At 37.3% G+C, this 22,757-nt stretch overlaps 2 protein-coding genes and 1 long non-coding RNA gene across 3 annotated transcripts; 2 read left to right on the plus strand and 1 right to left on the minus strand.

The window, feature by feature from the left end:
• Nucleotides 1-15,432: 15,432 nt before the first annotated feature.
• LOC107836627 (uncharacterized) lies at nt 15,433-17,614 on the plus strand. The gene is made up of 5 exons (XM_016673139.1): nt 15,433-15,661; nt 15,750-15,894; nt 16,453-16,601; nt 16,709-16,842; nt 17,228-17,614. Exons 1-5 carry the CDS (start codon nt 15,507-15,509, stop codon nt 17,380-17,382), a joined length of 738 nt encoding a protein of 245 aa, XP_016528625.1. The 5' UTR covers nt 15,433-15,506; the 3' UTR covers nt 17,383-17,614.
• A 589-nt stretch (nt 17,615-18,203) lies between these two features.
• LOC107836629 (uncharacterized) lies at nt 18,204-20,856 on the minus strand. Its single transcript, XR_001662572.1, has 3 exons — nt 20,767-20,856; nt 20,537-20,696; nt 18,204-18,385 (listed from the first exon to the last, which is right to left on the minus strand). It is a non-coding gene; the product is annotated as an uncharacterized LOC107836629 (long non-coding RNA).
• LOC107836628 (uncharacterized) lies at nt 18,263-20,631 on the plus strand. Its single transcript, XM_016673140.1, has 6 exons — nt 18,263-18,413; nt 18,597-18,741; nt 18,816-18,929; nt 19,023-19,167; nt 20,304-20,452; nt 20,562-20,631. Coding segments are annotated over exons 1-6 (684 nt in total). The 5' UTR covers nt 18,263-18,283; the 3' UTR covers nt 20,563-20,631.
• Nucleotides 20,857-22,757: the final 1,901 nt, after the last annotated feature.

A 22,757-nucleotide genomic window follows, 5' to 3' on the forward strand; every position in this document is an offset into this window, starting at 1 on the left:
AGAATCCAATAAACAGTTCATTTTTTAAAAATCCAGAATCCTCTGATTAGTGTTTCCTGTATCAGGCTTTGAAGGGGTAAGGGAGTTATTGTTACAGTGAGTCTGCACATGGATTGTGTGTCGCCCTGTAAATAACAAAAGCGTAAGATTTCCAAAATCATTTTACTAATCACGCTCATTTACAAATTAGTTTTATAGTAAAACAGGAGTTGAAAATGAATAATTTAAGCAGAAAACACAAGTGTCCAGAATGTATCTGCTTTTATGTGACACAGGGGGAGTCTCCTTAGCAGCGAAATCCAGTGCAGGTTTTTCCTCGGCCTTAAGCTCAGCATGCAACAGCCAGCTATTTATCAATAATTCAAACCAGAAAAAGGTTTGAAAATGTATGAAAAATGACACAAAGTGCAAGGTTACCTTTAAATCACTGTTAAGTAATAATAGTTTAACAGTTAAATCACATTCAGACAGTCTGAAACTGATCAGGCCCTAAGCAAAGAAATCTCAGAATCTCTCAGTTTACTACAAATAAAGCCATAATTGCATCCCAAAAATGACCTTCCTCAGCAGTTTAGATGATATCTTCAGTATAATTACTCGGCCTATAGTAATTGCTATGCCTTTTATTTGAGTGATCAAATCAATAGTGGTGGTAGATGAAGCTCAGGCTATATTGTTGTGAATTATTAATAACTTCATAGGAAAAAAGAAAATCTCTTGATGCTACTATTGCAAATACAGCCTTGCAGCAATAATGAAGCCTGGATATCACCACAAATTACCTGTACATAAAAAAGTGTGTTATATTTTCTTTCTATTTGGCTCATTGCATGCAAAGTGCAATGTTTTGTGCTTTGCAAAGTATTCATACCCTCTGCACATTTTCACATTTTGTCACATTATAATGATATAATTCAATGCACTTCATTAGATTTTTTATAAATTAGACAACAGTTAGTAAAGATAAAGGAAAATAATGCATGCTTTTAAAAATATTTTATGAATAAAAGTCTGGTGTGAACTCTGTTAAATAGGTGACTTCTAAAGGCAGACACATGCATTAAATTTTATTTAAGGGTATCAATTTGAGGACTAGATAGGTATTCCACACTTTTTAGATCTTATTTGAAAAATAAAAGTGAAAACCCCATATTATTTTCCTTCCACTTCACCATTATGCTACTTTGTGTTGTTCCTTTCCCCAAAGTAAAAATCTTATTCTGAGAGACTCTGTGTTTGGAATAGAGTTCTAATATTACCAGCAATAATTTTCTCATAACAACACCACCACCACAAAAACGGTTATGCAACCTTGACTGCAGCACCTTCTGCAGTTTTCTCAATCTCACTTTTCCTTCTGTTTCTATACCTATTTGAGGAACAATTTTAAAGACTTGAGAGATTAACAGATCTGAGCTCTGAGGCATGGTTAGATACAAGAAAACACACACACACACACACACACACACACACACACACACAGAATAGGAAGCTGTAAGCACATTCCCACCAGTGCTTTCGATTGAAGCTGGTGAAAAGGCCCAGGGGGACATCTGCAAACCTTTGATGTTTCCTTGAAGACTCAATTGCTTCAGAACATGATTTAATCTAGGCCTCTTTATCTTGAAACACGATTAATTCCAGTCTATATAAGGCTAGGTGTGTGTGTGTGTGTGTGCATGTGTGTGTGTGTGTGCAACCATGAGTGTGTAAATTCAAGCCTGTAATTTCATTGTTGCATATTTTTCAGTTCCCAGCAAATTATTACCAAATTCTAGAGATCCCAGGGTACCCGGAAGTTTTCGTGCATAAATAAGAGTTTTTGAAGGCAAGGATCAGAGCTGGGAATCTACTGTTTATGTTGTTCAGTCCGTATGCTGAGGCTTCTTCTGCAGCCATACAAACACTCGTAAAGTACTAAGAAAAGAACTGGCATTGAAGCTGAATTATTCAGATGAAGGGGGTGGAATACACAATGAATTGTGAGGTTTCGAAACAAGCCCTGGAAATGTTGGCAATCCATCACCATTACTCACAATGAACTATGTATCTGTAGGTGGGACGTGTAGATTTGGAGATTGTTTGATTGCACTTTAACAGAACTAAATAAAAAACAGAATTGAATTCATTCACTGACACCCAAAACGTGTCAAGTTCATTCATTAACACCGACTTGATTTGTGATTGTGAGTCGAGGTTTAGTGAAAAATACACAAAAATAGCTGAGTGAACCCATGTGGAGGAGGCGGACTAGAAAAGATGGACGTAATCATGATAACACTTATGATGCTAAAAAAAATCTCCACTAACTCTTCCTGTTATTGAATAGAACAGGTAGTACTTAGAATTTTCTATTTCTCTCATTCATGCAGCTGCCAGCCTCCATCCATCATGGGAACCTCTCTGTGCTCTCCAAGGGACACACGTTTTTTCCTCTTCCCTAAGCTTTACAAAAGAAATTAATTGTGAGCTATTAAAGATTGAAGACAGTATAAGGGTATGGTATAGAGGTCTTTTGGCATTGCATAGGGTGACAGAGTAAGATGAAAGGATTAATATGTCAGGTATTGATATTTATTTTTCTTTTAAAAGAAGAAATATCATTCACAGAGAGTCTATAAATAATGGCTTTTTATTCAACCCTCAAATTAAGGACCAATGTGATAAAAATCAAATAAATGGTTTTTATTTTTTTTCATAGAGCTTGGTTTGAAAAACATTTGGACCTCAGAAAAATATACCTTTTTGTTATTTAAAAAAAAAAATCTTTACCCTGATGTTTTTTTTAACCCTTTAAAGTGCAACACTGGAAATAAATGTCTGAAAAACTGAATTAGTTTAAAAAAAGACAAAACATTTCTTCATTTTCACACAGATTTCTCAATCATTGTATCATCGTTCATACATTAAGCATTTATGTTGATGCTACAGTTGTTTTTCCAAACCAACAGGGTGCGAGTTTTATGCTTAATAAATAAATTGATACTTTGATACCTAAAGTGTTAAAATTGACAAGCACAGTTTTCTGTTAAACATCTAATTATAGCTTAAGCTATTTTTGGTGTATGTAAAAATGTAGGATATAATACAGCACGTCTCCAAGGAAAGTGACAGTTTGTAAAAGACGTTTTAAGAAGAGATCTTAAAAAAATTATATTTCAGAAATAATGCGTTTGATGTCATCATGTAAAAGCTCCATGTGTGGCCTCATAATGTCCCTCACAACTGTCAACTATTCTTCCACACAACGTGAAGGAAATCGGCTTGGGAATCTCTGCGGGAGACCATAAAGTTTTATCTGCAAGTTTATTGTCACTTGTCTCAGGTATGAATGTTATTGATTCGGAGCTTTTAATGGTGAATTGAAGTTGATGGCACAAAATGAAATGTACGAGGTTTATTTTCAAAATCAACAGTGTTTTCAGAGCGCATTTTAGAAGTCATTTTGTCCCCTTTTTTGTGGCTGCATGGCTATTAGATAATTAATTTAATATGTCTGTAAAACTCAAAGGTGAAAAATTACTCTGAGTGAACGACGAGGCATTTTTTTTTTTTAGTCAGTCAAAATATTTTCAATGGTATAGAAACAGGAGGACATGAATGCACGTAGAGTCATTGCACGTGCACAAATTGAAGCGTTGATCCCTGTGTTATGAGAAAACCTCTGTCTTTTTAATAACCAGCATGCAGCTTTGAGAGCGAATGCTTCACAAATTCCTCACAGCTGAGCCTGGGAGTTTTGTTAGAGAAACTCCTGCTCCCTGGAGCCGGTTCCTAATACTGCTACGGTGGCACTGTGTCTTTACTTTCTGTCATCACTTTGCTGCCTTGTCCTTTTGGGTTGAGACAGGCAGGAGCAATTCCTGCTTGAACTATTTGCTGACAGCTAGAAGGTGCTGAGGGAACCAAACAGACTACATTCTCTTTGCTTCGCTGCACTGCTTTCTCTTCCCATCTCCCTCTCCTTGCCCTCTCCATCTCTCTCTTCCCACCTGAAATGACAGGTGTCTGAGGGACTCCCCTCACATTCTATAAAGACTTTGACCTTGGCAAAGAGTCTGCGTCACATTCATTAAGACTTTTCTGTGTGCTTTCCATCTGTCAAAAAGAGCATGAATGTGCCCTGTTCGTGAATCATTAAAATCCACATTCAAGTATAGTTTGAAAAAAAAAAAACATTTTTTTTTTTCCTTTTTTGCCACATGTAGTCTGACAATATAAGTAGCCACTTGCTGCAAGATGCATAAACCAAGGTGAGAAAGAGAGAAAAATACCCACCTATAGTGACTGCTCTTTTAATATGTTATGAACTGTTGCAAGAAAACTCCAAATACAAATGACACATTATATTGGACTTTCAAGCACTCACACCTCAAACCTTTTCACTTCCCCATATTACACCAACGTCAGTGCTACCATTCTCGTCGAACTTCGTCCATCACATGTCTGCTGTGTTTCATTCACTGCACTAACAATGATGCCGTTTGTTCACTTATGTTCTCTGTGCAGAACAGCTGGATTTATGCTGAAATCATATCACACACATAGGTGGACTCTATTTACTAATAATGTGACTTCTGAAGGCAATTCATTCAACTTTTTATTCATATAAAGTATTGCAAGACGTGTCATTTTTCTTCCCCTCCAAATCATGAATAACGTTGTGCTACATTCGCTCAAATTTGTGGTGGTTGTAGCTAGACAAGCAATAAAATAGTTTAAGGTATATGTGAATACTTTCACGAGACACTGTTTTATAAGACATCTTATGGCCATAACTTATCATTTAGCGGATGGAAGGACAATAAAAATTGGGCTTTTTAAAAGGACATTTCAAAAACAAAAGTTTTTCTGTGAATACAAACCGCTGGCATTCTCCCTTAGAACTAAGCAGTTCTACATTTAAGGCACTAACAATGTCACTAAACCACCATGCATTCTGCCGCTGGGAGTTTATGACTCTGACAGTATTGGATTCAGAGATGAAAGAACGAGGGGTGGCTGGATACAAAAGTAAATCACACAGGACAGAAGGAAGGAGAAAAAGAGAGACAAGCCGCTGCAGGCAGACATGTGTTAAATGTTAGTTTGTAAAAAGGAAAGCTTTGCTGTCAGGGCATCAGGGAAGGATCACGGCTCTATATCCACCATCAATAGAAATCACATTCACACCATCCTTGTGGGATGTTTTCTGCACAAAAGTACACTAAATCACTGCAGAGATCAGAGGAGCTGAGCTATACTGCAAAGCACACCTCGTCCTCTTTCTCGGTCTCACCAGACCTCCTGCTTGTTTGTCATCTGTGAAGCTGCTGTTTTCTCTCATGCATGACAAACATTCAATTTGTCTTAATTTTGTTTTCTGGTCCAAATAAGTTTAGCATCGTATGGAGTGCAAAGCCGGGGTAATTAAATTAAAGAGTTTGTGTTTTCCGTCCTAAGGATAATGAATGCTGCTGTGAGCTGAAAGCTGAAAAGTAACTTTGACCTGACAGGACTTCAAATATAAATTCAGAAACAGAGGTCGATGATTTGAGCAAAAGCCTTGACGGCTTTACGGATGCTGAAATCTGACGTGCTGAAGGTCAAGCCAGCAGGAAGTTGCTCGCTACAAAGAATGGGAACCGGAAGAAGACAGAACAGGCCCAATGCCCTTTAACCAAGAATCTCAGGAAATCTCCAGGAGAGATGAGAAGACTGAAAGACATTTGCTAATTAGAGGAAAGGTTGATCAAGATGGAGAGTTATTTTATCAATTCCCTTGTATTTTTGGCCTTCCATGTCTGAAATATGAGAAGCCTTTGCCCAATCACACTTTTAGCACTCATGTAGGTCTACTATGTTGAGTCACACTTTACATTATCCTCTTTTATTTGTTTGTGCATACAAACACCTCAGATCTGTCATTTCACACACTTTTCACTGCTCTCTTCCATCACCTTGTTATTGCTGAACTTTCCAAGTTAGACACAACAGCCTCTTCAAACAGTCCTACAGATGATGGACTAATGTGTTTTTAAAATTTTGCTATGCTCTTGTACTCGAAGGCCGTTTTGTTTTTACTAGCATTTCATGCAAAAGTGTTCTTTTCATATAGATGATGTTATTTTTATAATTTAGAAATTCTGACAATTTCCGAATGTCATACAAGGCTGTTTGGAGGTTGGTGAGTGTGTTGTGTGCAGCTTCCTTCTCTGATTGCAGGGTGAGACCGGCAGGTGTGTCTTCACAACTGAAGCTAAATAAGTTTAGTCAGGAGGAGTAAATTCCCTTGAGGCACACGCCAGATTGTTCTTAATGCACGAGTAGTAATCAAGCCTCCACTAGTTTATTGTTTGGCATTTGGCGCATACCCTCTTTGTTATCCTGCTTCCGGGAAAATCTGTTCCTGTTCATACTCCATTCCCGGATTCCAGTGTTCTGCCTCCTTTATTCTTTGAGTGCATTGGCGAACTCACCTCAAGATCTTCTTCATGAATTTCCTCACCGCTCCTGTGATTCATGCTGTCTGGACTTCTCCTCAACTAACATACCCACCTGCCCATCATCCAATGTTCCACTATCTCTCCATCTCCTTCTGGAAGAAAGAACAGAAAAGCCATGACCAACATGCATCACACACCACCTACTGCCGATCTCAACCTTCGTGGGTGAACTTGCTTCTTTCCTGGCAACTCTGCCATCTCACAAACAGTATTGTCACATTTTGTACCATCTCGTCATATAGTTTCTCAAAGACCACTTACTTTTCCTCCACAGTGTAGAACTAGCCTTCCTGAATCCGGACAAACAATTCACGCATCAGTAAACTGTTTAAGTCCTTTTATGGCCTTCGCTATTGACTACCAACATGACACTGCATCGCCAAGCAAACCCCAATGAATACAAAGGATATAGTGCTATATAGTCTTGCATCAGAACAATTAGGTATGTAGATTAAAAAAAAAAAAGGAGATGGTTTTTCATATCTGGTTGTGTTTGATGTCAAATAATAAGACAGTCAAAACAATCCTTGACTTGTTCCAATGCACATTTATCAAATCAAGGCTCAGGGGCCAAATCCACCCCGCTTTGTGGCCCTAGCGGGACACATGCTAGAAATATATTTTATTTTATAAATCAAATCAAAGCAGTTTTTATCTGTATACTGAGAAATTATAATACCAATATTTCAATATTTAATTTTAAGAACTCACAAAATGTAGTCAGCTTTTAATAATTAACCAGTTTGTAAATTAGAAGTTATGTTCTGCTACAACCCTTTGAGGACATTTGTGATCTTGATGGGGATTAAAGTAAAATGAAGTTTGACACCCTTGGCCTAATGTAATTAGACACAATTAAAGAAAAACACAGGGAAGAGAAATCCTCAGCAGAAGTAAATGTTGTACATATGCTGAGATGGTAATAAAAAAACCCCAACAAAAACAAGAATAAACATTCTAAATAAAACAGTAAACAGCTTCTTGCCAATCTCATTGCCTTATAGGCAGGCTTTACTTGAATCAGCAGGGCTTAACAACTCCCACTACCGCGCATCACAGAACCCAAGGACCCAAGCAGGTGAGCAGAATTTGCTGCTTTAATATTGAGTTTCTCTCAAAAGATGGAAAACCGTGGGAGTCAGGAGTGGCAGACTTGGAAGGCAGACAGAGACCGAAGGAAACAGCTCTCCAAAGAGATAACCAGGAGGTTTGTGGAGCAACTAATAGACATAGTTAAAAAAATAAAATAAATCAATCAATCCAAAATGCACAGGTTTGAATAAATAAACAAAACAGCAAACATAAACGGCAGTTACAGGACTTGTAACTTCTGTCCTGTAGTCCTGTAACTGTTGTTTATAATGAACTTGAAGTGACTGGTGAGATAACTCTGATTGTAATTGGGTGTGAGAGTGCTAAATTTTGTTTGTCTACATTGTCTACATTAATAAAACGATTTTTCTCAGTCACTTTATAAGCATGGTGTTTATATGTTATGTTTGAAGCGTTCCAAGTCATTTACACACTAAAATTTGAGGCGCACCAAAAAGGGTCAAGTGTGTATCATTGCAAGCAACGTTTCTTCATGGGGGTATGAATTGGATGTTCATCTATCGAATAGTGAGAGTGTCACTTAACTCAACTACATGGGTGATATAAATAAGTCACAGCTGATTTGCAGCCACACTCAAAATGTTTCCTTCCAGGCTACAATTAACCAACAAGAAGCTGTTGCACAGTGTGACGGAGGAGCCGTCACGAGCTGAGAGTAAAGTCTGTGCCGACATGCAATGTAAGCACAAACGCACATCCGACATAACTTACTTTTTGGTTTCAGCACAAACTGGCGCGGTTCGTCGTGGGTGTTCCTGCCTGAGTAGTCATATCCATCCTAGCTTGTAATTTTCATTCTCACAGATTTTCCCGGTTCAGTTATTCAAACAAAGCAATTTTCGGATTACAGCAGGGACTCGCGTGATGACGTCATTGAGATTTTGTATTAATTGAGTGGTTTCTATTAAATAAAATGTATTTTTGGTCACTGTTTGTTTTTCAGCATTGTGCTTATTTTTATTTATCTATTTTATTTATCTGGTTTACTTTTATATGGGTTTACTTGAGTTAGAAGTTAGTAGTTTTGTTTGTTTATGTCTTCTTAAAGGCGGTGCCTGTGACTAAAAGAGGGCTCTGCATCACAGGGAGTCAGAGTTTAGACTTCCAAGAGGTGATGGACTTCTCAGTTGCAATAAGGTACTGCTATTTATTTTATTTTATTTTATTTTATTTGAAGTTTTTCTTTACCTGGACAACCATTTTAAATATGCTGCACAGCTTCTTTAGTTTTTTTTTCACCTGAAGATGAGAACAATAAACACCATCTAAAGCAAACTATGGTACTGGCCTATAATTTTTTGTCCAAGTTATAACAGAGTCCTGCCACAACATCTAAAAAGTGTTTCATGAGGCTCTAAATGTGAAAAAAAAAAAAAAAAAACTGAATATTTTTTTCTGTACACCTTTGACCCTCACCAGCAGCCCCAATGATTTGACTGACAGGAAACTGTCCACATAAGGGCAATTTCTGAACAGTGTCTATGTCCTATGATCTGAAAGAATATGTGTTGGCTTAAACTTGATTTGAAGCTCTGCAGCAGTCTGCCGCAGTTATTGGTCTTCTTTGTAGTATGAACTGATTATTTTGACAGGCTTTTGCAGACCAAAGTGTTTTCTTATGTGAGGATTTATTTTATATGACAGCTTGTTGAGGACAGAAATGTGGGAGATTTAAGGGAGGAAAACTGTGATCCCTGTAAAAATGTCCATCATCAAAATTCAGAATGTATTGCCGCAGGCCGCCCATATGAGGTCAATAAGATTCCTAATGAACAATATTGGACAGCGATTCACTATTCTGTGGATTCAGCAGTCGGTGTCCTTGAAGTGCGAAACAATGAGAAACAGCACACAACGGCAAAATGAAACAAAAAAGACAACAAAAATGGATTATGTCACAAAAGAGGCAAATATTAAAAGTTAAAGAATCAACCTAAAAAAAATAGGTGAATAAAAGTGAGGAAAAGTAACGAAATAATAAAAATACAGAAAATACACATGCATAACAGAGATGACAATCTACCATCCCCCCCAGAGACTTCTAAACAGCTATTATTCCAGAAGGCATGTAAATAAAAACCTGCTGTGGCGCAAATGTCCCCCTAAATTTAATTGCTAACATAAAATTTCTCTGTGCACACGGAAACAGAGGATGGTGATAAAAACAAGATCCCAAAACATAATAATGTATTGATTAAAAAACCCCCAAAAGAACACCGAGTTCAAGCAATTCTGAGAATCATATAAAGATGGTGGAAATATATATTGGTTTTGCAGGGTTAAAACTGTAAGCTTTACAATGATGGGTCTAAATTGTCTTAGGTCAGTTTGCAGATAATGGTAAGCTCATAACCACACTTGGTACCAAATAGCACATAAATACTTAAAACAATTTTCTTCATGTGTTATCCTAAATTGGAGGAAAATCTTAGTAGATGGAAATCTTTCTTGTAATCTTAATTTAAACTAAGATGCAGAAAAATGTAAGAGGAATATTTTACACATTTTTAAACTTTCTTCATATTCACAGTCAGATATTTACTTACATTTCCTTGGTTTGTGGAAGCATTGCCTTTAAACTGTATGACTTGAGACAAGTCATACATTTTGAAATTCTTGCTACGATCTGCTTCAAATACTTTGCAGAAATTCTGGACCCTTCCACGCATAACTGGTGTAATTAATTTTGTTATCCCAAGATCCACTTATTCTACTGGTGGTGCACCCAGTCATTGCCCTTTAGAAAGATCCATTTGTTCCCAAGACTAAATGTATTTTTTGAAATACACCAGTCCCTTCTGCAGCAAAACACTCACAAAACTATAATCAAATCAAACTACAAAACAACCTAAGGTCCTAACAGACATATGCAAAATTCACTTTTTTTGGCCCTTAAATTTTTTTTATTTTTTTATTGTAGTTTGAGTGTCTAGGAGTGCAAAAAAAAATAAATTCTTATCTCCTAGTGCTGTGTAGATATATTTATATTATTTTTGGGACATGTTTTTCAGTCTGTTCATTTTTCTCTATTCCCCGTACAATTTCTTGTCTCTTGTCACTGCATTTGCTGTGGGCAGAGGCGGTTCTAAAAGTTTCTTAGGGAAGAGTTTTTGTTTAACACTTTATTATTTATTATCAAACTATTTTTAGCAAATATTCTACTTTTACACTTCTATTTATTTTGAATCTTTGGCCGAGGTAGCTGTGACGAAACTTCTCCCCCAGGGATAAACAAAGTATTCCTGATTTCTGATTTAAGTCACCGTTAAAGGAACAAGAAAGGCTTAGATATGAGATATGAGACATGAGACAGGAGTGCCTTGCACAAGTCTTTAGATCCCTTGAATGTTTGGCCCATTTCAACCACAAATATTACGGAGCAATAAAAACTATTGCATAACTATGAATATTACACGTTTTTAATTCATTTTTTTCTTACAAAAAAACTTAAAAATTGTTACATGCATAAATGGATTCAGCCCTTTGGGTTAATAATTTAGAGCACTACCTTTCACTGTAATTAGAGTTGCAAGTCCTTTGGGCTATGGCACTATCAGCTTTCCATATTTAGACTGAACATTTTGCTGCTTACATCCATTGACCTCCAGAGGCTCTCTCAGTCAAAGAGAGCTTCTTTAATTCTGCTTTGTTTGCAAGCTTGTTGTTACACCTTGATGCACAGCTAAAATCATTTTCTCTTCATCAGTTGACTCCATAAAACCTTCAGTCATTCAGTGCCAAATCAATTCCTCTTGGGTATCTGTAAATTGCTTGACTGTTAAACATAATCCTGTGTACCAATTTTTTTTTTTTTTCTGTTTGGTAAACTGTTTTAATTCAAGATATCTTTTTATTGATGGAAACTATGGTAGGGATTCTTTGCCATTTTCTTTTACTTGGTCCTTCCCTGGTTTCTGGTCACCCAGATAAGTAATGCATTGTACTTTCATTTTTAATTAGGACTGTTTTCATTTTCATTCAGAAGGGAATATTTTTGTGTTTTGTTTATGCCTTGGAGACCTTGAAGTGTACTGCTTTCCTATTTGTTAAGTGTGTGAATCTGAATTTGGACAATGTAGTCCAAATTCAAAAAGTGACCAGGGTAAAGTTCAGTAGATTTACTTTATACATTTTTTGTTACACCTTGTGAATCCTAGATTTCCATTTTAGGTTTTGTAGCATTGCCCATTCATTTTTTTCAGACTTACTTAAAACTCAGCCAGGTTTCAATCCCCAATTTGCTATTTTTAGAGACTTTGAATTGGATTTTGATCAAAACTTTGATTGGCTCATAATGTTCTTTGATCTAAGCCAGTTCTGGGTGTATTTTTAAGGTAACTGCACTCCAGGAAGATGAACCCCTGTTGTGCTTTAAGTCTCTAACTAGTTTTCTTCCTGCTCAAAGCTCTGTCCATCTTCCCACCAAATTTTACTGGTTTCTAAAGACAGTGTATCAAAAAACAAAATAGCTGAATACAAATACATACCACATTTGTCAAATATTTAGAAAATAAAATAAAACCATTTTTTATCCCAGTTCCCATGATCCTTTGTGTTGATTTATATAAAATCTGAATAAAGTGGGCATTCAAGTTTGTGGGGCATTCAACTGGACAACAAGGGAAGAAATTCAAGGGGTATTGCACACTTCACCCATACTTCCTCACCTTTATTGTCCTCTGCCATCCTCATTTGTAATCTGCGTATCACAACCACCAGTATTGGTCATGGCAGTATAATTGTGGCATTAACAGGCACCTTCGTTCTATGGGGATCCACCAATGTTATTCATAAATTTGCAGCGTGAAAGTCACATAGTCTGCGCTGGGGAAAGACAAATTCACGGAGCCTATTAGTCAAGGTCTCTAAATACCAAACGTTGTGTGCAGGACGGTCCCTATTATCCAGTAAAGCCTACAAAGAAATGTCTTATAGGCATGATTTTTCAACTTCCCTGATTGAAAGGATTTACAGCTTTTGCAGAAATATCAGATAAAAGTTGCTTTTCCTGCAAACAACAACAAAAAAATATATATAGGAGCTGTGCTGTCATTAAACGATGCTTCAGTGTAACTACAGGATTTATTGCTGCAAAGATCTAAATGAGTCACAATGTGAATCACAACATAATCCCAAAGTGACAGTGATCTTTATTAATACCCATCATGCACATATCCCTCATAATGAAAGTGATCAAAAGTGGCGGGCGTGTAATTGGATGTGATTTGGCTCATTAGATGATGAACAGTCAACAAATTGGGCCTTGTCCTTTGCCAGCAGCTTGGGTCACAGTAATCAGTCAGTCAACATGAAAGAGTTGTCCATTCTAAGCTTTAGAGCACAACTTCAGCCGACACCAAATATCGCTCCGACTGTAACAATGTCAAGTGTTCTTTCGGTTATATTTAGCTTCAACAAAGTGGGAAGAGCTCGTTGACTTAAGTGTCATGAAGAGCTGTAACAGCAGAGAGCTTTTTATCCACTCTTCCATGATGACTATCAAATATGATCATTTGTTTCCCTGCAGCATACCCACATAAACACTGATTGAATCTGTGCTTTTAACTAAAAAAATAACTTTATCCTGAAAAATAAAATTTTATAAATTATTAGAGACACATCAGAGGAATGCAATCTCTCAGTATAGGTACGGTGTGATGCTGTTGAAGTAAACAAAAGTGGGCATATGGATATTGGATAATATGACTAATATGGCTAAGTTCCACATTACATTTTTAAATTAGACTTTACAAGTCGGAGCGTTAATATTCGCTTTGATTTGTTTTACTTTTAAAAGCAAATTAAGAATTAGAGTATTTTCTTATCCAAAAGATAGATTCTGCGGCTACACTTAAAAGCAAACCAGTAACTCCACCTCTTAATTGATGAAAAACACCACAGAGGTTTTGGAGTGGCCTCGTCAAAGTTCAGACTTGAATTGGATTGAGATTGTAGCTTAAATTGGCTGTTCATGCTCAAAAAGTCTCGCAAAGCTTGATGGTGATTGTTGCCACCAAAGGTAATACAACTAATTAGTGGATATCAGGGACAATTCACAGCACTGTATAGAAGTGTGAACACAACACTAGTTCAACCTAAAACTCGATGAACATTTTAGTGCCTCAAGCGCTAAAAGTTGAGTGGGTCGATAAAAAGAAACAAAAACGAAAAAAGTTCCGACGTTTAGAGCCTTAGATTAAAATACTTCACATAATCATAGTAAATTATCACGATGAAATCTGCTTTGTTGGAAGCAAATACAAAGAAATTAAAATTGACTCAAAACTTACACATGACATTGTGTGTTTTGTCTCCTCCTGCCAGATGGAAATCCACTCCAGCTACATTTTCTCAAATCTGTGCACTATTTAGATTAATAAAACAGCCAGAGTAGTGGTAAGTCGCGTCTTCTTAGCTAACCATGTGTTTTCATGCAAATTCTTCTGCAAGCTGCTGGTCCACACGACTCTTGACAGCCTCACAATACCACCGTATTAAGCAATGGTGCCACTGTGTGGACAAAAGCTACACACACAAAACCTGCAGAGGCTTATCTTGACTTAAAAGGAGTCAGCACTCCTTGTAAACAGAATTCGAATATTAACCATTCAGTTACTAAAAAAACAACCTATATTTGTAATCTGCCCTAAAAATCCAAAGTAGTAGTACTGTAGTAAAAAACACAGCAAACATTTAGGGAAATATAGAAATGAACAATTTAATAAACTTTATATATTTTTTTCACTAAACTATGAACATTAAAAACCAACAAGTTTGTGGCACATCTGTTGTCTTTACAGAAGAGGAAGTTTGCACGCACGGGAGATCATCACTCTTCCTTTGTCTTTTTTTAATTTTTGAAAGCTTTGTTTCATGTATTTATTTATTTTTTTTTTTAGTTTATAAACTCCCCACTGCAGCCTTCAGGGTAACCTAGTTTGTGTTGAACACATTCAACTGTTTCTAGTACTTTTGACACAAGTTAATCTTTACTCTCCACCCTACTTTTAACAACAAAATAACAAACTGTTTATGACAGAGGGAGATAAAGGATGCTATAAAAAGGACACACTGTGACACCAGTTATGATAGGTCTCGTCCTTCCCTGTTATACGGCTGAGATTTAACTCCGTTTGTTATTTGAGAACCATAGGACAGATGAATAAAGACAAATAGATTAAACTTTTTTTTGTATTTTTAATACAAACTTTTCCTCCTGTGGATTTTAACCCCCTCACGGTCACCATGGTAAACCACAACCCACCCAGGATTATTCTGATGTTTGTTGGATTATTTACCTTATTTCCTGCAATTACTTTAAACTTTCTTTCAGGCTTTGGAGATCATTCAGGTGAATATATATTTTTTGGTTTTATGTGAATCCAGTCATCTCAAGGATTTAAAAAAGGATTCTCCAGAATAAATAGGTAACTCTCAATGCAGGTGTCTTCAGGCAGCGTACAGAAGATGTCGCAACCAAGTACAAGACATCTGTGACTCCTGCTCAGTGGACGTTTTTCGTGTGGGATTTCGTTCACTTTTGGTTTTTTGCCATGTTTGTGTACTTTTTGGCTGGACTTTGCAGAAGGTAAGCGCTTTTAAAAACAATGTATTTATTCAGTACGGACAACACAAACTCATTGGCGTAAAACCACGTGCTCAGTTTTCAACACTTTCGAGTTACAGACGTAAAGGTTCTACAGCTTTTTCACAGAAGGAATATTTCTTTCTGTTTTAACGCTTTACTTCACCCTTCTGTCCTGTCACATGTGGGAAATCACACTTTCTTGTACCTAGTGAATTTATTTCTCCTCGGGTACACTCGTTTTCTCTTTACACCTTCCAGATTGCTCAAACATCGTAGGAAAAGACAGATTATTTCCCCACAGGCTCTTTCTGTTTGTCGACATGTGCTTAGTATCTAACTGTATTATCTCTGCCCAGCGCAGGAGTACATATGAGTGGATGTACGCCACACCTGCAGTGTTGCCTTATGGGTTTCACGTCAGCGTCATCACATACCTTAGCTTGAACATCACCTGGCTCTTTCTGTATGACAGAGAGTAAGTATGCCAACTCACACTAACCATCAGGCTCCTCCTGTTGTCACCTCTTTTGATTCATATGGACATTTTATTTCTCTGTGTCCAGAATGCTGCTCCCAGTGCTCATAACCTCAGCTCTAATGACACTAACTGATTACATGATGCTATTTTTCTCCTGCCATGGGCTAAAGATTTACGGTGCCTGGTTGAGCAAACATCGCAACGCGGACCTCTGGATGTTCAGGATATTGGTAAAACTATAAATAGAGGGCAACATTCGTGGGCGACTTTTTATTTGGTCTTTGCAACATACTTACTATGACAGGTACGACTAAAAGCTTGTAAAATCACATACTGCAGCCAGCTTTGATAAGCAATTGTAAAAAAAAACAAAAAACATTCATTTTTATGCTGAAAATCATTAAGGTGAATTGTAACTTCCTCTTCCTTCTTACTTCCCTGTTTTCTGTTTTTATCTTGTTTTTATCTGCCGAACTCACCCATCAAAGTCAATGGGTGGGGCTGACACCGATTTGTCGGACTTTCTATATTTAGAAAATTGTTGTAATGGAGGATTTTTTTTTTTCTTTTTACAATTATTAGACAACATAGAAGCAGCAGATTGTGAGTGAGTGAGACAACATAATTTACATATGTGTTCTATCTGATGCCACAAAAACACAAACAACTATTCATAAGCAAGTAACTGGAAGAGTGTCTAAATAAATTCATCAAAAACACACGTCTTTGCAGCATTTTACTAACTGGTTTTTGGTTCACTCGAGCTGCCTCTCGTTGTGTCAAAACAGGTGCAAAATGGAGTGGCAGTGTATGCCACTTGGGGGACGCTCTCCACTTTGCTGAACCTGACAATCTACTTGCAGCATCAGACGGACGCATCTCGATATCACTGCACAATGGTGTCACTGCTGCTGCTCCTGATGGAGCTGTTAGTGTGGTGAGTCTGACTCCCAGCTGCCTCACGTAGTTTAACTGCTGCTGTTGCAAGACACGAAGGAGCAGAGGACAAAAACGAGCCTTTTTTTTGTCTTCTGCTGCTTTCAGGTTTCTGTTGGAGAACTTCTATCTTGACAAGCACATGCGCTATACCGTGGCCATCTACCCTGTAGTTATCCTGTGGCTGACAGGCATCCTGGACAACAATGCATCTCCTGGTACCAATTTGTACATCCTTGAAGGTAAAGTTTCAAGTGTGCATCAATATTGAAAAGATAAAACAGATAAAAAGTTGTCATTTTGCATATATGGTTAATTGTGGCCAGGTTGTGTTTTTTTTTTTTTTTTAAGAAATAATTTTATTATTGAACAACTGAAGTGCTTCCAGTTGTGCCTAAATGTTAATGAACCTCAAACATGGGTACTCAAGAGAGTACAAGTGAGGTGTTAGATTTTTGCCGAAAAATATGTGTGGACAATTATTGGGGAAATATTAAAGTTATTATACAACTAAATGAAATAGGGAAAAAAAAGGTCTCATCTCACTGTATATCTGCTGTTTATGAAGGGCCTACAAGTTCCAAGATAATGTATATTTGAATACTTAATTTCGGTCTCACTCTGCAGTTTTGATCCTGGTGATTGCCTGTGTCCTGCTTGTGGTTCGCATCATCCTGGTGGCGTGGCGGCATCACAACCAACCGCTTTACACGGACAATGAACTCAGTTTGACTCCAGTGGAAATATCGTTGTCACAACCCAATCACAACCTTTTCCTATGAATACTTTCCTGTGATGTTGGTAAAATATTACATGTACATAGAAAGAAGGATTTTCACATCGTGAATGCTTAGGATGGCATTCCACTTTCTTAAGAAAACTTGAGACAACATTCATACCTCCGACTGCTGGAGATAGACACCATGTCTCCCTGCAAAACTGAAAGAATAAGCAGATTTGGACAATGACATTTTTTTTTTTTTTTTGTTCATGGAACATAATATATTCATATTCTTGAATTTTTCATTTTGCCAACAGATTGCATTAACATTGTTAATAAAAAAAATAAAGTTCACAGGTGGAAATCACTGAACTTGCTTAGGAAAATCTCTGAAGATAAAATTGAGATAACTATATAGTTTTGTAATGATTTAATCACCGGACGAAGCATGCACTCTGTCATTACACTCCATGTGGGTTCAGAACTTCTGTAAACAAAGAGTGACATGTAGGTTTAAAGTCCAGAACCTGATGTGCTTCACTGACAGCTGAGAGCAAGCCATATTTTATAAGGTCATAGAAGACATGTACATGAGTGAAAAGAGGCAGCTAATCATTTTAACACTATTAAACTTTATTCCTGCTGGGAGTTAAATGTACGGCTAAGAGAACCATAAATTGTAAGAGGTGTTTTTTTTATGAGTCTTGTAATAAATGTTTAATTCAAAATAACTATATTTTTTTTCTCCTTGGAGAAATTCTATTTATGGGTCAAATAGTTGGACTCAATAACCAAGCTGTTTGCAACATGTCATGGAAAAGTAATCAGAGCAAGTTCATAAAATTTCTCAGCAAAAGCCAAGTTCCAAAGTCCCACGAACAAGATAATAGTACTAATACGTTGTCTTCAGAATCTCCCCGCTGCAGTCGGTCAGCATATCACAGCGTACAACGACTTCCACCATGTTTCCCCGGATCGAAAATACTGGTTCCCATTTGGCGATGCACGCTGGCAGCATCGTTCTTGCAATCATCACTCAGATAATCTCAGAAGTCTTTTTTTACCTGGCGAAGGAAGACAAAGTGCCCAACAGTGAGTGATACATCATGCACGCATATTTCAGTCATGGAGTTAAAACTCAAAGATTGTAGGAATCAAAGAAATGCTGGTGTCTTCTCATGCAACTTTTGATGTTAGTGGGGGTTTTTTTGTTGTTTTTTTTTGCGAGATCGTGAATACACGCAGATTAGTGATTATTAGCTTTTGGTTCCTCAGCCGTTTTTCAGACTTCATCCTGGAATGTGTCAGAGACTGTCTCCCTAGAGTTGACTATGGACTCGTGGTCTGAGAACTTCTGGATCTGGATTGACCTGTGGTCTAAAATGTGGCTTGTTTATGCAGCTGTGAGCCTCTTCAGAAGGTACATCTGTGGTGCAAGAATAAAGGTTGTTTTTGGCAGAATTTCTGATCTTGACATTCCTCTCCTGTCTATAGAAATGTACTCGGCCCCCAGTCGTGCAATCCTGAAATCCACCCTCCCAAATTCTTTCTGATGTGGGCCATCATAAATATTACAAGAGTCTGTAGCATGCCTATGTGGGATAGGCAGTAAGTTGTATGCAACACTGTATATCATGTGGCTAAGATTAAATAAGTAAACTATTTACGCCGGTGGATTAAAGCTATTTCTGCTTTCTACAGCTATATCCTACCGGCAGTGTTGTCTAGGTGGATTTTACCACTTCACAGCTTCTACATGCTTTTCCTTTCCTACTCCAACCTGAACAAGCACGAAGCCTGGCTGGCAATCAACAACCCCGGTGTGATTCCATGGACACGTTATCTGGTGATAAGACTGTGATGGCTTCTGCAGTGTTACAGTGCCTTACAGTAACCTCAATAACCATTGAACTTTCTCACATTTTGTCATGTTACAAGCAAACATTTGTATGTATTTTATTGGGTTTTTAGGCAGTAGACCAACACAAAATAGTGCCTAATTGTGAAATGGAAGAAAAACACGAATGTTTTCTTTTTCTTTACAAGTATTTGAATAGTGTGGTATGAATGTGTACTCAGAGCCTCTGAGTCAGTACTTAAGAAGAAGAATCTTTCACTACAATTACAGCCACGAGTCTTTTTTTTTCTTCTAACAAACACTCCTGGTCTTTGATAAAGACCAGTAGTGTTGCCTGGGTGCCACTTGCAGCCCTTCGATTGTTTTCTATGGCTTCTGACTATTGTTCATGAATAGTTCAAATTTCCCACCCCAACTTTACACAGTTTTTACTCAAAATCACACTAGTTAAATACAGCAAGACTTTTCAAAGGAGAAGTATTGCATATCCTGTTCTTATTGCTCACAACAGAAAGAAAAATATCCACCTATACACTTTTCTTTTGATGTGGTAAAGTCTCAGTCTTTTTACATTTTCTATCTGTGACTCAGATACCTTTTTGCTCACTTAAGACACATTTTTATTGATTCAATCAATCAAGTCAGTCAACAAAGTTCGATTGTATAACACATTTCATCAACAAGCCAGTTCAAAGTGCTTTACATCATAAAAAATGCAAAAATCAACAATCGAAACGTTATATTTTGCCAAGTGCTGTCATTACACATAGTCTAGATTTAAAGGAACACATTTTTTCAGCTGTTTGACTATTTTCATTCAAAGTGTGAATGGCGGGACAGGACTTTAGTTGAAGGTATCAGAGTAAAGGGGTTGAAAATAAATGCAGGTCACACTTTTAAGATTTTTATTAGGGAAAAAAAAGCAAAAACTAATAAAGCCAGTGATAGTTTTCCTTTGTCACCAATTATGCGCTATATTGTGGTCTATCAGAGTATAAATCTGGTTAAATAAAGTTTGTGTTTGTATTTTTGAAGCACTCAAAAGTTTGTGAGGTATGAATTATTTTGTGAAGTGTTGAAGGAAGTGAAAAATGATCAATGTTCAAATCCCTTTTTTTTTAAAGACACAGAATGGATTAGCTGTGTTTGCCTGGTGGTCTCTCTTTCATTCTGTGGTGGGCTTCGGCATAGTGCTTAAATATTATGCCGGTGTGCAGGACCGAGTGGCCAGCGCCACTGTCCTTTTCATCATCTCCGTATTCATTTGTACCTAGTAAGGGCAGAAATTCAGAACGTATTTTGCTTGGGAACGTAAAATTAAAATAAAATAAAATAAAATAAATAAGAAACGGCTGACCATGTTTGTTGCTAAACTCATACAGGTTCACCCTGCAGAACTTCTTCTTGATCAAGTACATGCGGCACACATTCAGCATTTATGCCGTCCTCATTCTGGGACTGGGTGCAATGTTCACCAGCAGCTACCGTGTCCAGAATTTCTCCATAAACACCGCCGTCTGTGGTAAGTGGACAGGATTATCCTGACAGATCACTTCATCACGGAGTTTCACACTGAGCATTTTGCACCTTCAGGAGTCCTGATGCTTCTGATAACCGTCATGAGCTTCATCCATCTGATCTCTGCGTGTCTGGAGAAGTCCCACAAGCCTGTTGCTGCAGAGCTGAGACTTGAAGGCTGCGAGACCGTGTGCAAACCGGAAGGGAACATTAAACGCAAACTAGAGAACTGAGTTGAATTGCAAGCAAAGAGACTCATCATTTGACCAACAGATTTATTTTAAAACAACACAATAATTAATTCCATCGTGTGTCTGAACATACCCTGTGTACCGACCTCATTCGCTGAATTTTTTTTAAAGTGTGTGGTATACATCATTCATCAAAAGGTGGCAGCAAACGCTTAGATTAATGTTGAGAAAGTTCAACTGGAGCTGCACCAGGAGATGGCGCAATAACGCAAGCCTTGCATTTAATGCTAATGAAGATAAACAGTTTTAAAATGAGAAGAATCTGCAGTGGCCTACTAAAGATGTTAATTTTATTAACCTTTGTGGCTCGAATTGTGCTGCATTCTAAACTATCAAAATAACTGCATAAAGCTTGAAAACACTGTGTGTGTGTGGGTGTGTGTGTGTGTGTGTGTGTCTGCCTGGTTGTGTTTACATAACTGTAAAATCTTCTAAATAAATTAGAAAACATCTGTATTTTTCATCTCCCTCTCTGGGGTCTGTGACGCTGTACCAAAGACAATCACACTCAAGTTTAAGAGCTCTCTCTCTCTCTCTCATCACTGCTTAAAGAATGGAATATCAAATATGCCCTTTGGCTTTAGGGAAGAGCAGCTCAACCTTTGATGAGGACACTGAGCCTTATTAAAGTAATAAATGAAAGCAGAAGAAACAAAGACAAGAGATCATACAATGAACGCGACCGTGGCAGTGACATTTGCTCGACAAATAAAGATCTGTTATGCAAAGTGGATACTGGTTTGAAAGATGGAAATGCAAAATTCAGCCACCTTCTGCATCATCCGGTTAATTTTATTTCACATCTGCTTGTTATGTGTGTTTTTCTCGTTATTGTCTGCCAGCACAAGGCTGCATTAGTATTTGAACACAGACATTAGCTTGTAAAACTGGCCTCTGTGGTGGGCGGATGCCATTGACCCTCATCATAAGCTTAAATTGGCAATTTGTGCAACAGTAACATTTTTCTTATCTACAGGAGATTATGAGCTCTGATTTTTTTTTTTTTTTTTTTTTAAGGCAGATACAATTGCTTTGAGGATTTTTTAAAGAAACCAGAAGAAAATCTGCAAAGAGATCCTGCTTACTTGCACTCTGTAAATTTGTTATGGCTAACTAAGGGATTTTTCAAACAAAGTTTAGTCTAAACCTCATTGTATTATATTGTAAATACTCTCTCTTAAATAACAACTGTTTAGCTGTGTAAATTACTCATTACTCATGTTGTGCAGAGAACACCTCTGTTCTTACTGCACTTTGCTTCCCTTGGACATTTTAAAAGAGGCACAATAAACTTATTTTTCTCAGAAAACTAGATACATGCTTTTAACCTTAATGGTAGAAACAGCTCAATTCAGGAGATAGTAATTTATATACACTGATCATTTGTTGACATTGTGGCCAAAAAATAAATAAATGTCCATTTTCCTTATCAGCTGTCTTGTGCAATGTGACTCGCATATTTTCCAAGCTGTGCTGTTTTTTTTTCCTTTCTTCTTTTAAATATGGACAGAAATGAAAAGAACAAGAGTCTAACAAGAAATCTTACCTGGCTAGATTGAGCACAGGACTGATCGCCCTCTTGGGATTAGATTTTTTATGTTTTGTGTTGTTTGTGTGCTTTTCTGTGTACATCTAATGTGTATCTAGAGGAGGGAGCCACCTTATGACAAGATTCACAATTGTGTCAAGATTTTGCTTTCAGTTGATCAGTTTAGCTAATTGGTGTAATCGTAGTCAGACATGAATTTTTTTAATTTACTCTTTTGGATTTTGGATTCTTGGTGGGTCACCAGAAATATATATATATAT

The sequence above is a fragment of the Poecilia formosa genome, unplaced genomic scaffold (assembly GCF_000485575.1).
Source record: "Poecilia formosa unplaced genomic scaffold, Poecilia_formosa-5.1.2 Scaffold71, whole genome shotgun sequence".
Lineage (NCBI taxonomy): Eukaryota > Metazoa > Chordata > Actinopteri > Cyprinodontiformes > Poeciliidae > Poecilia > Poecilia formosa.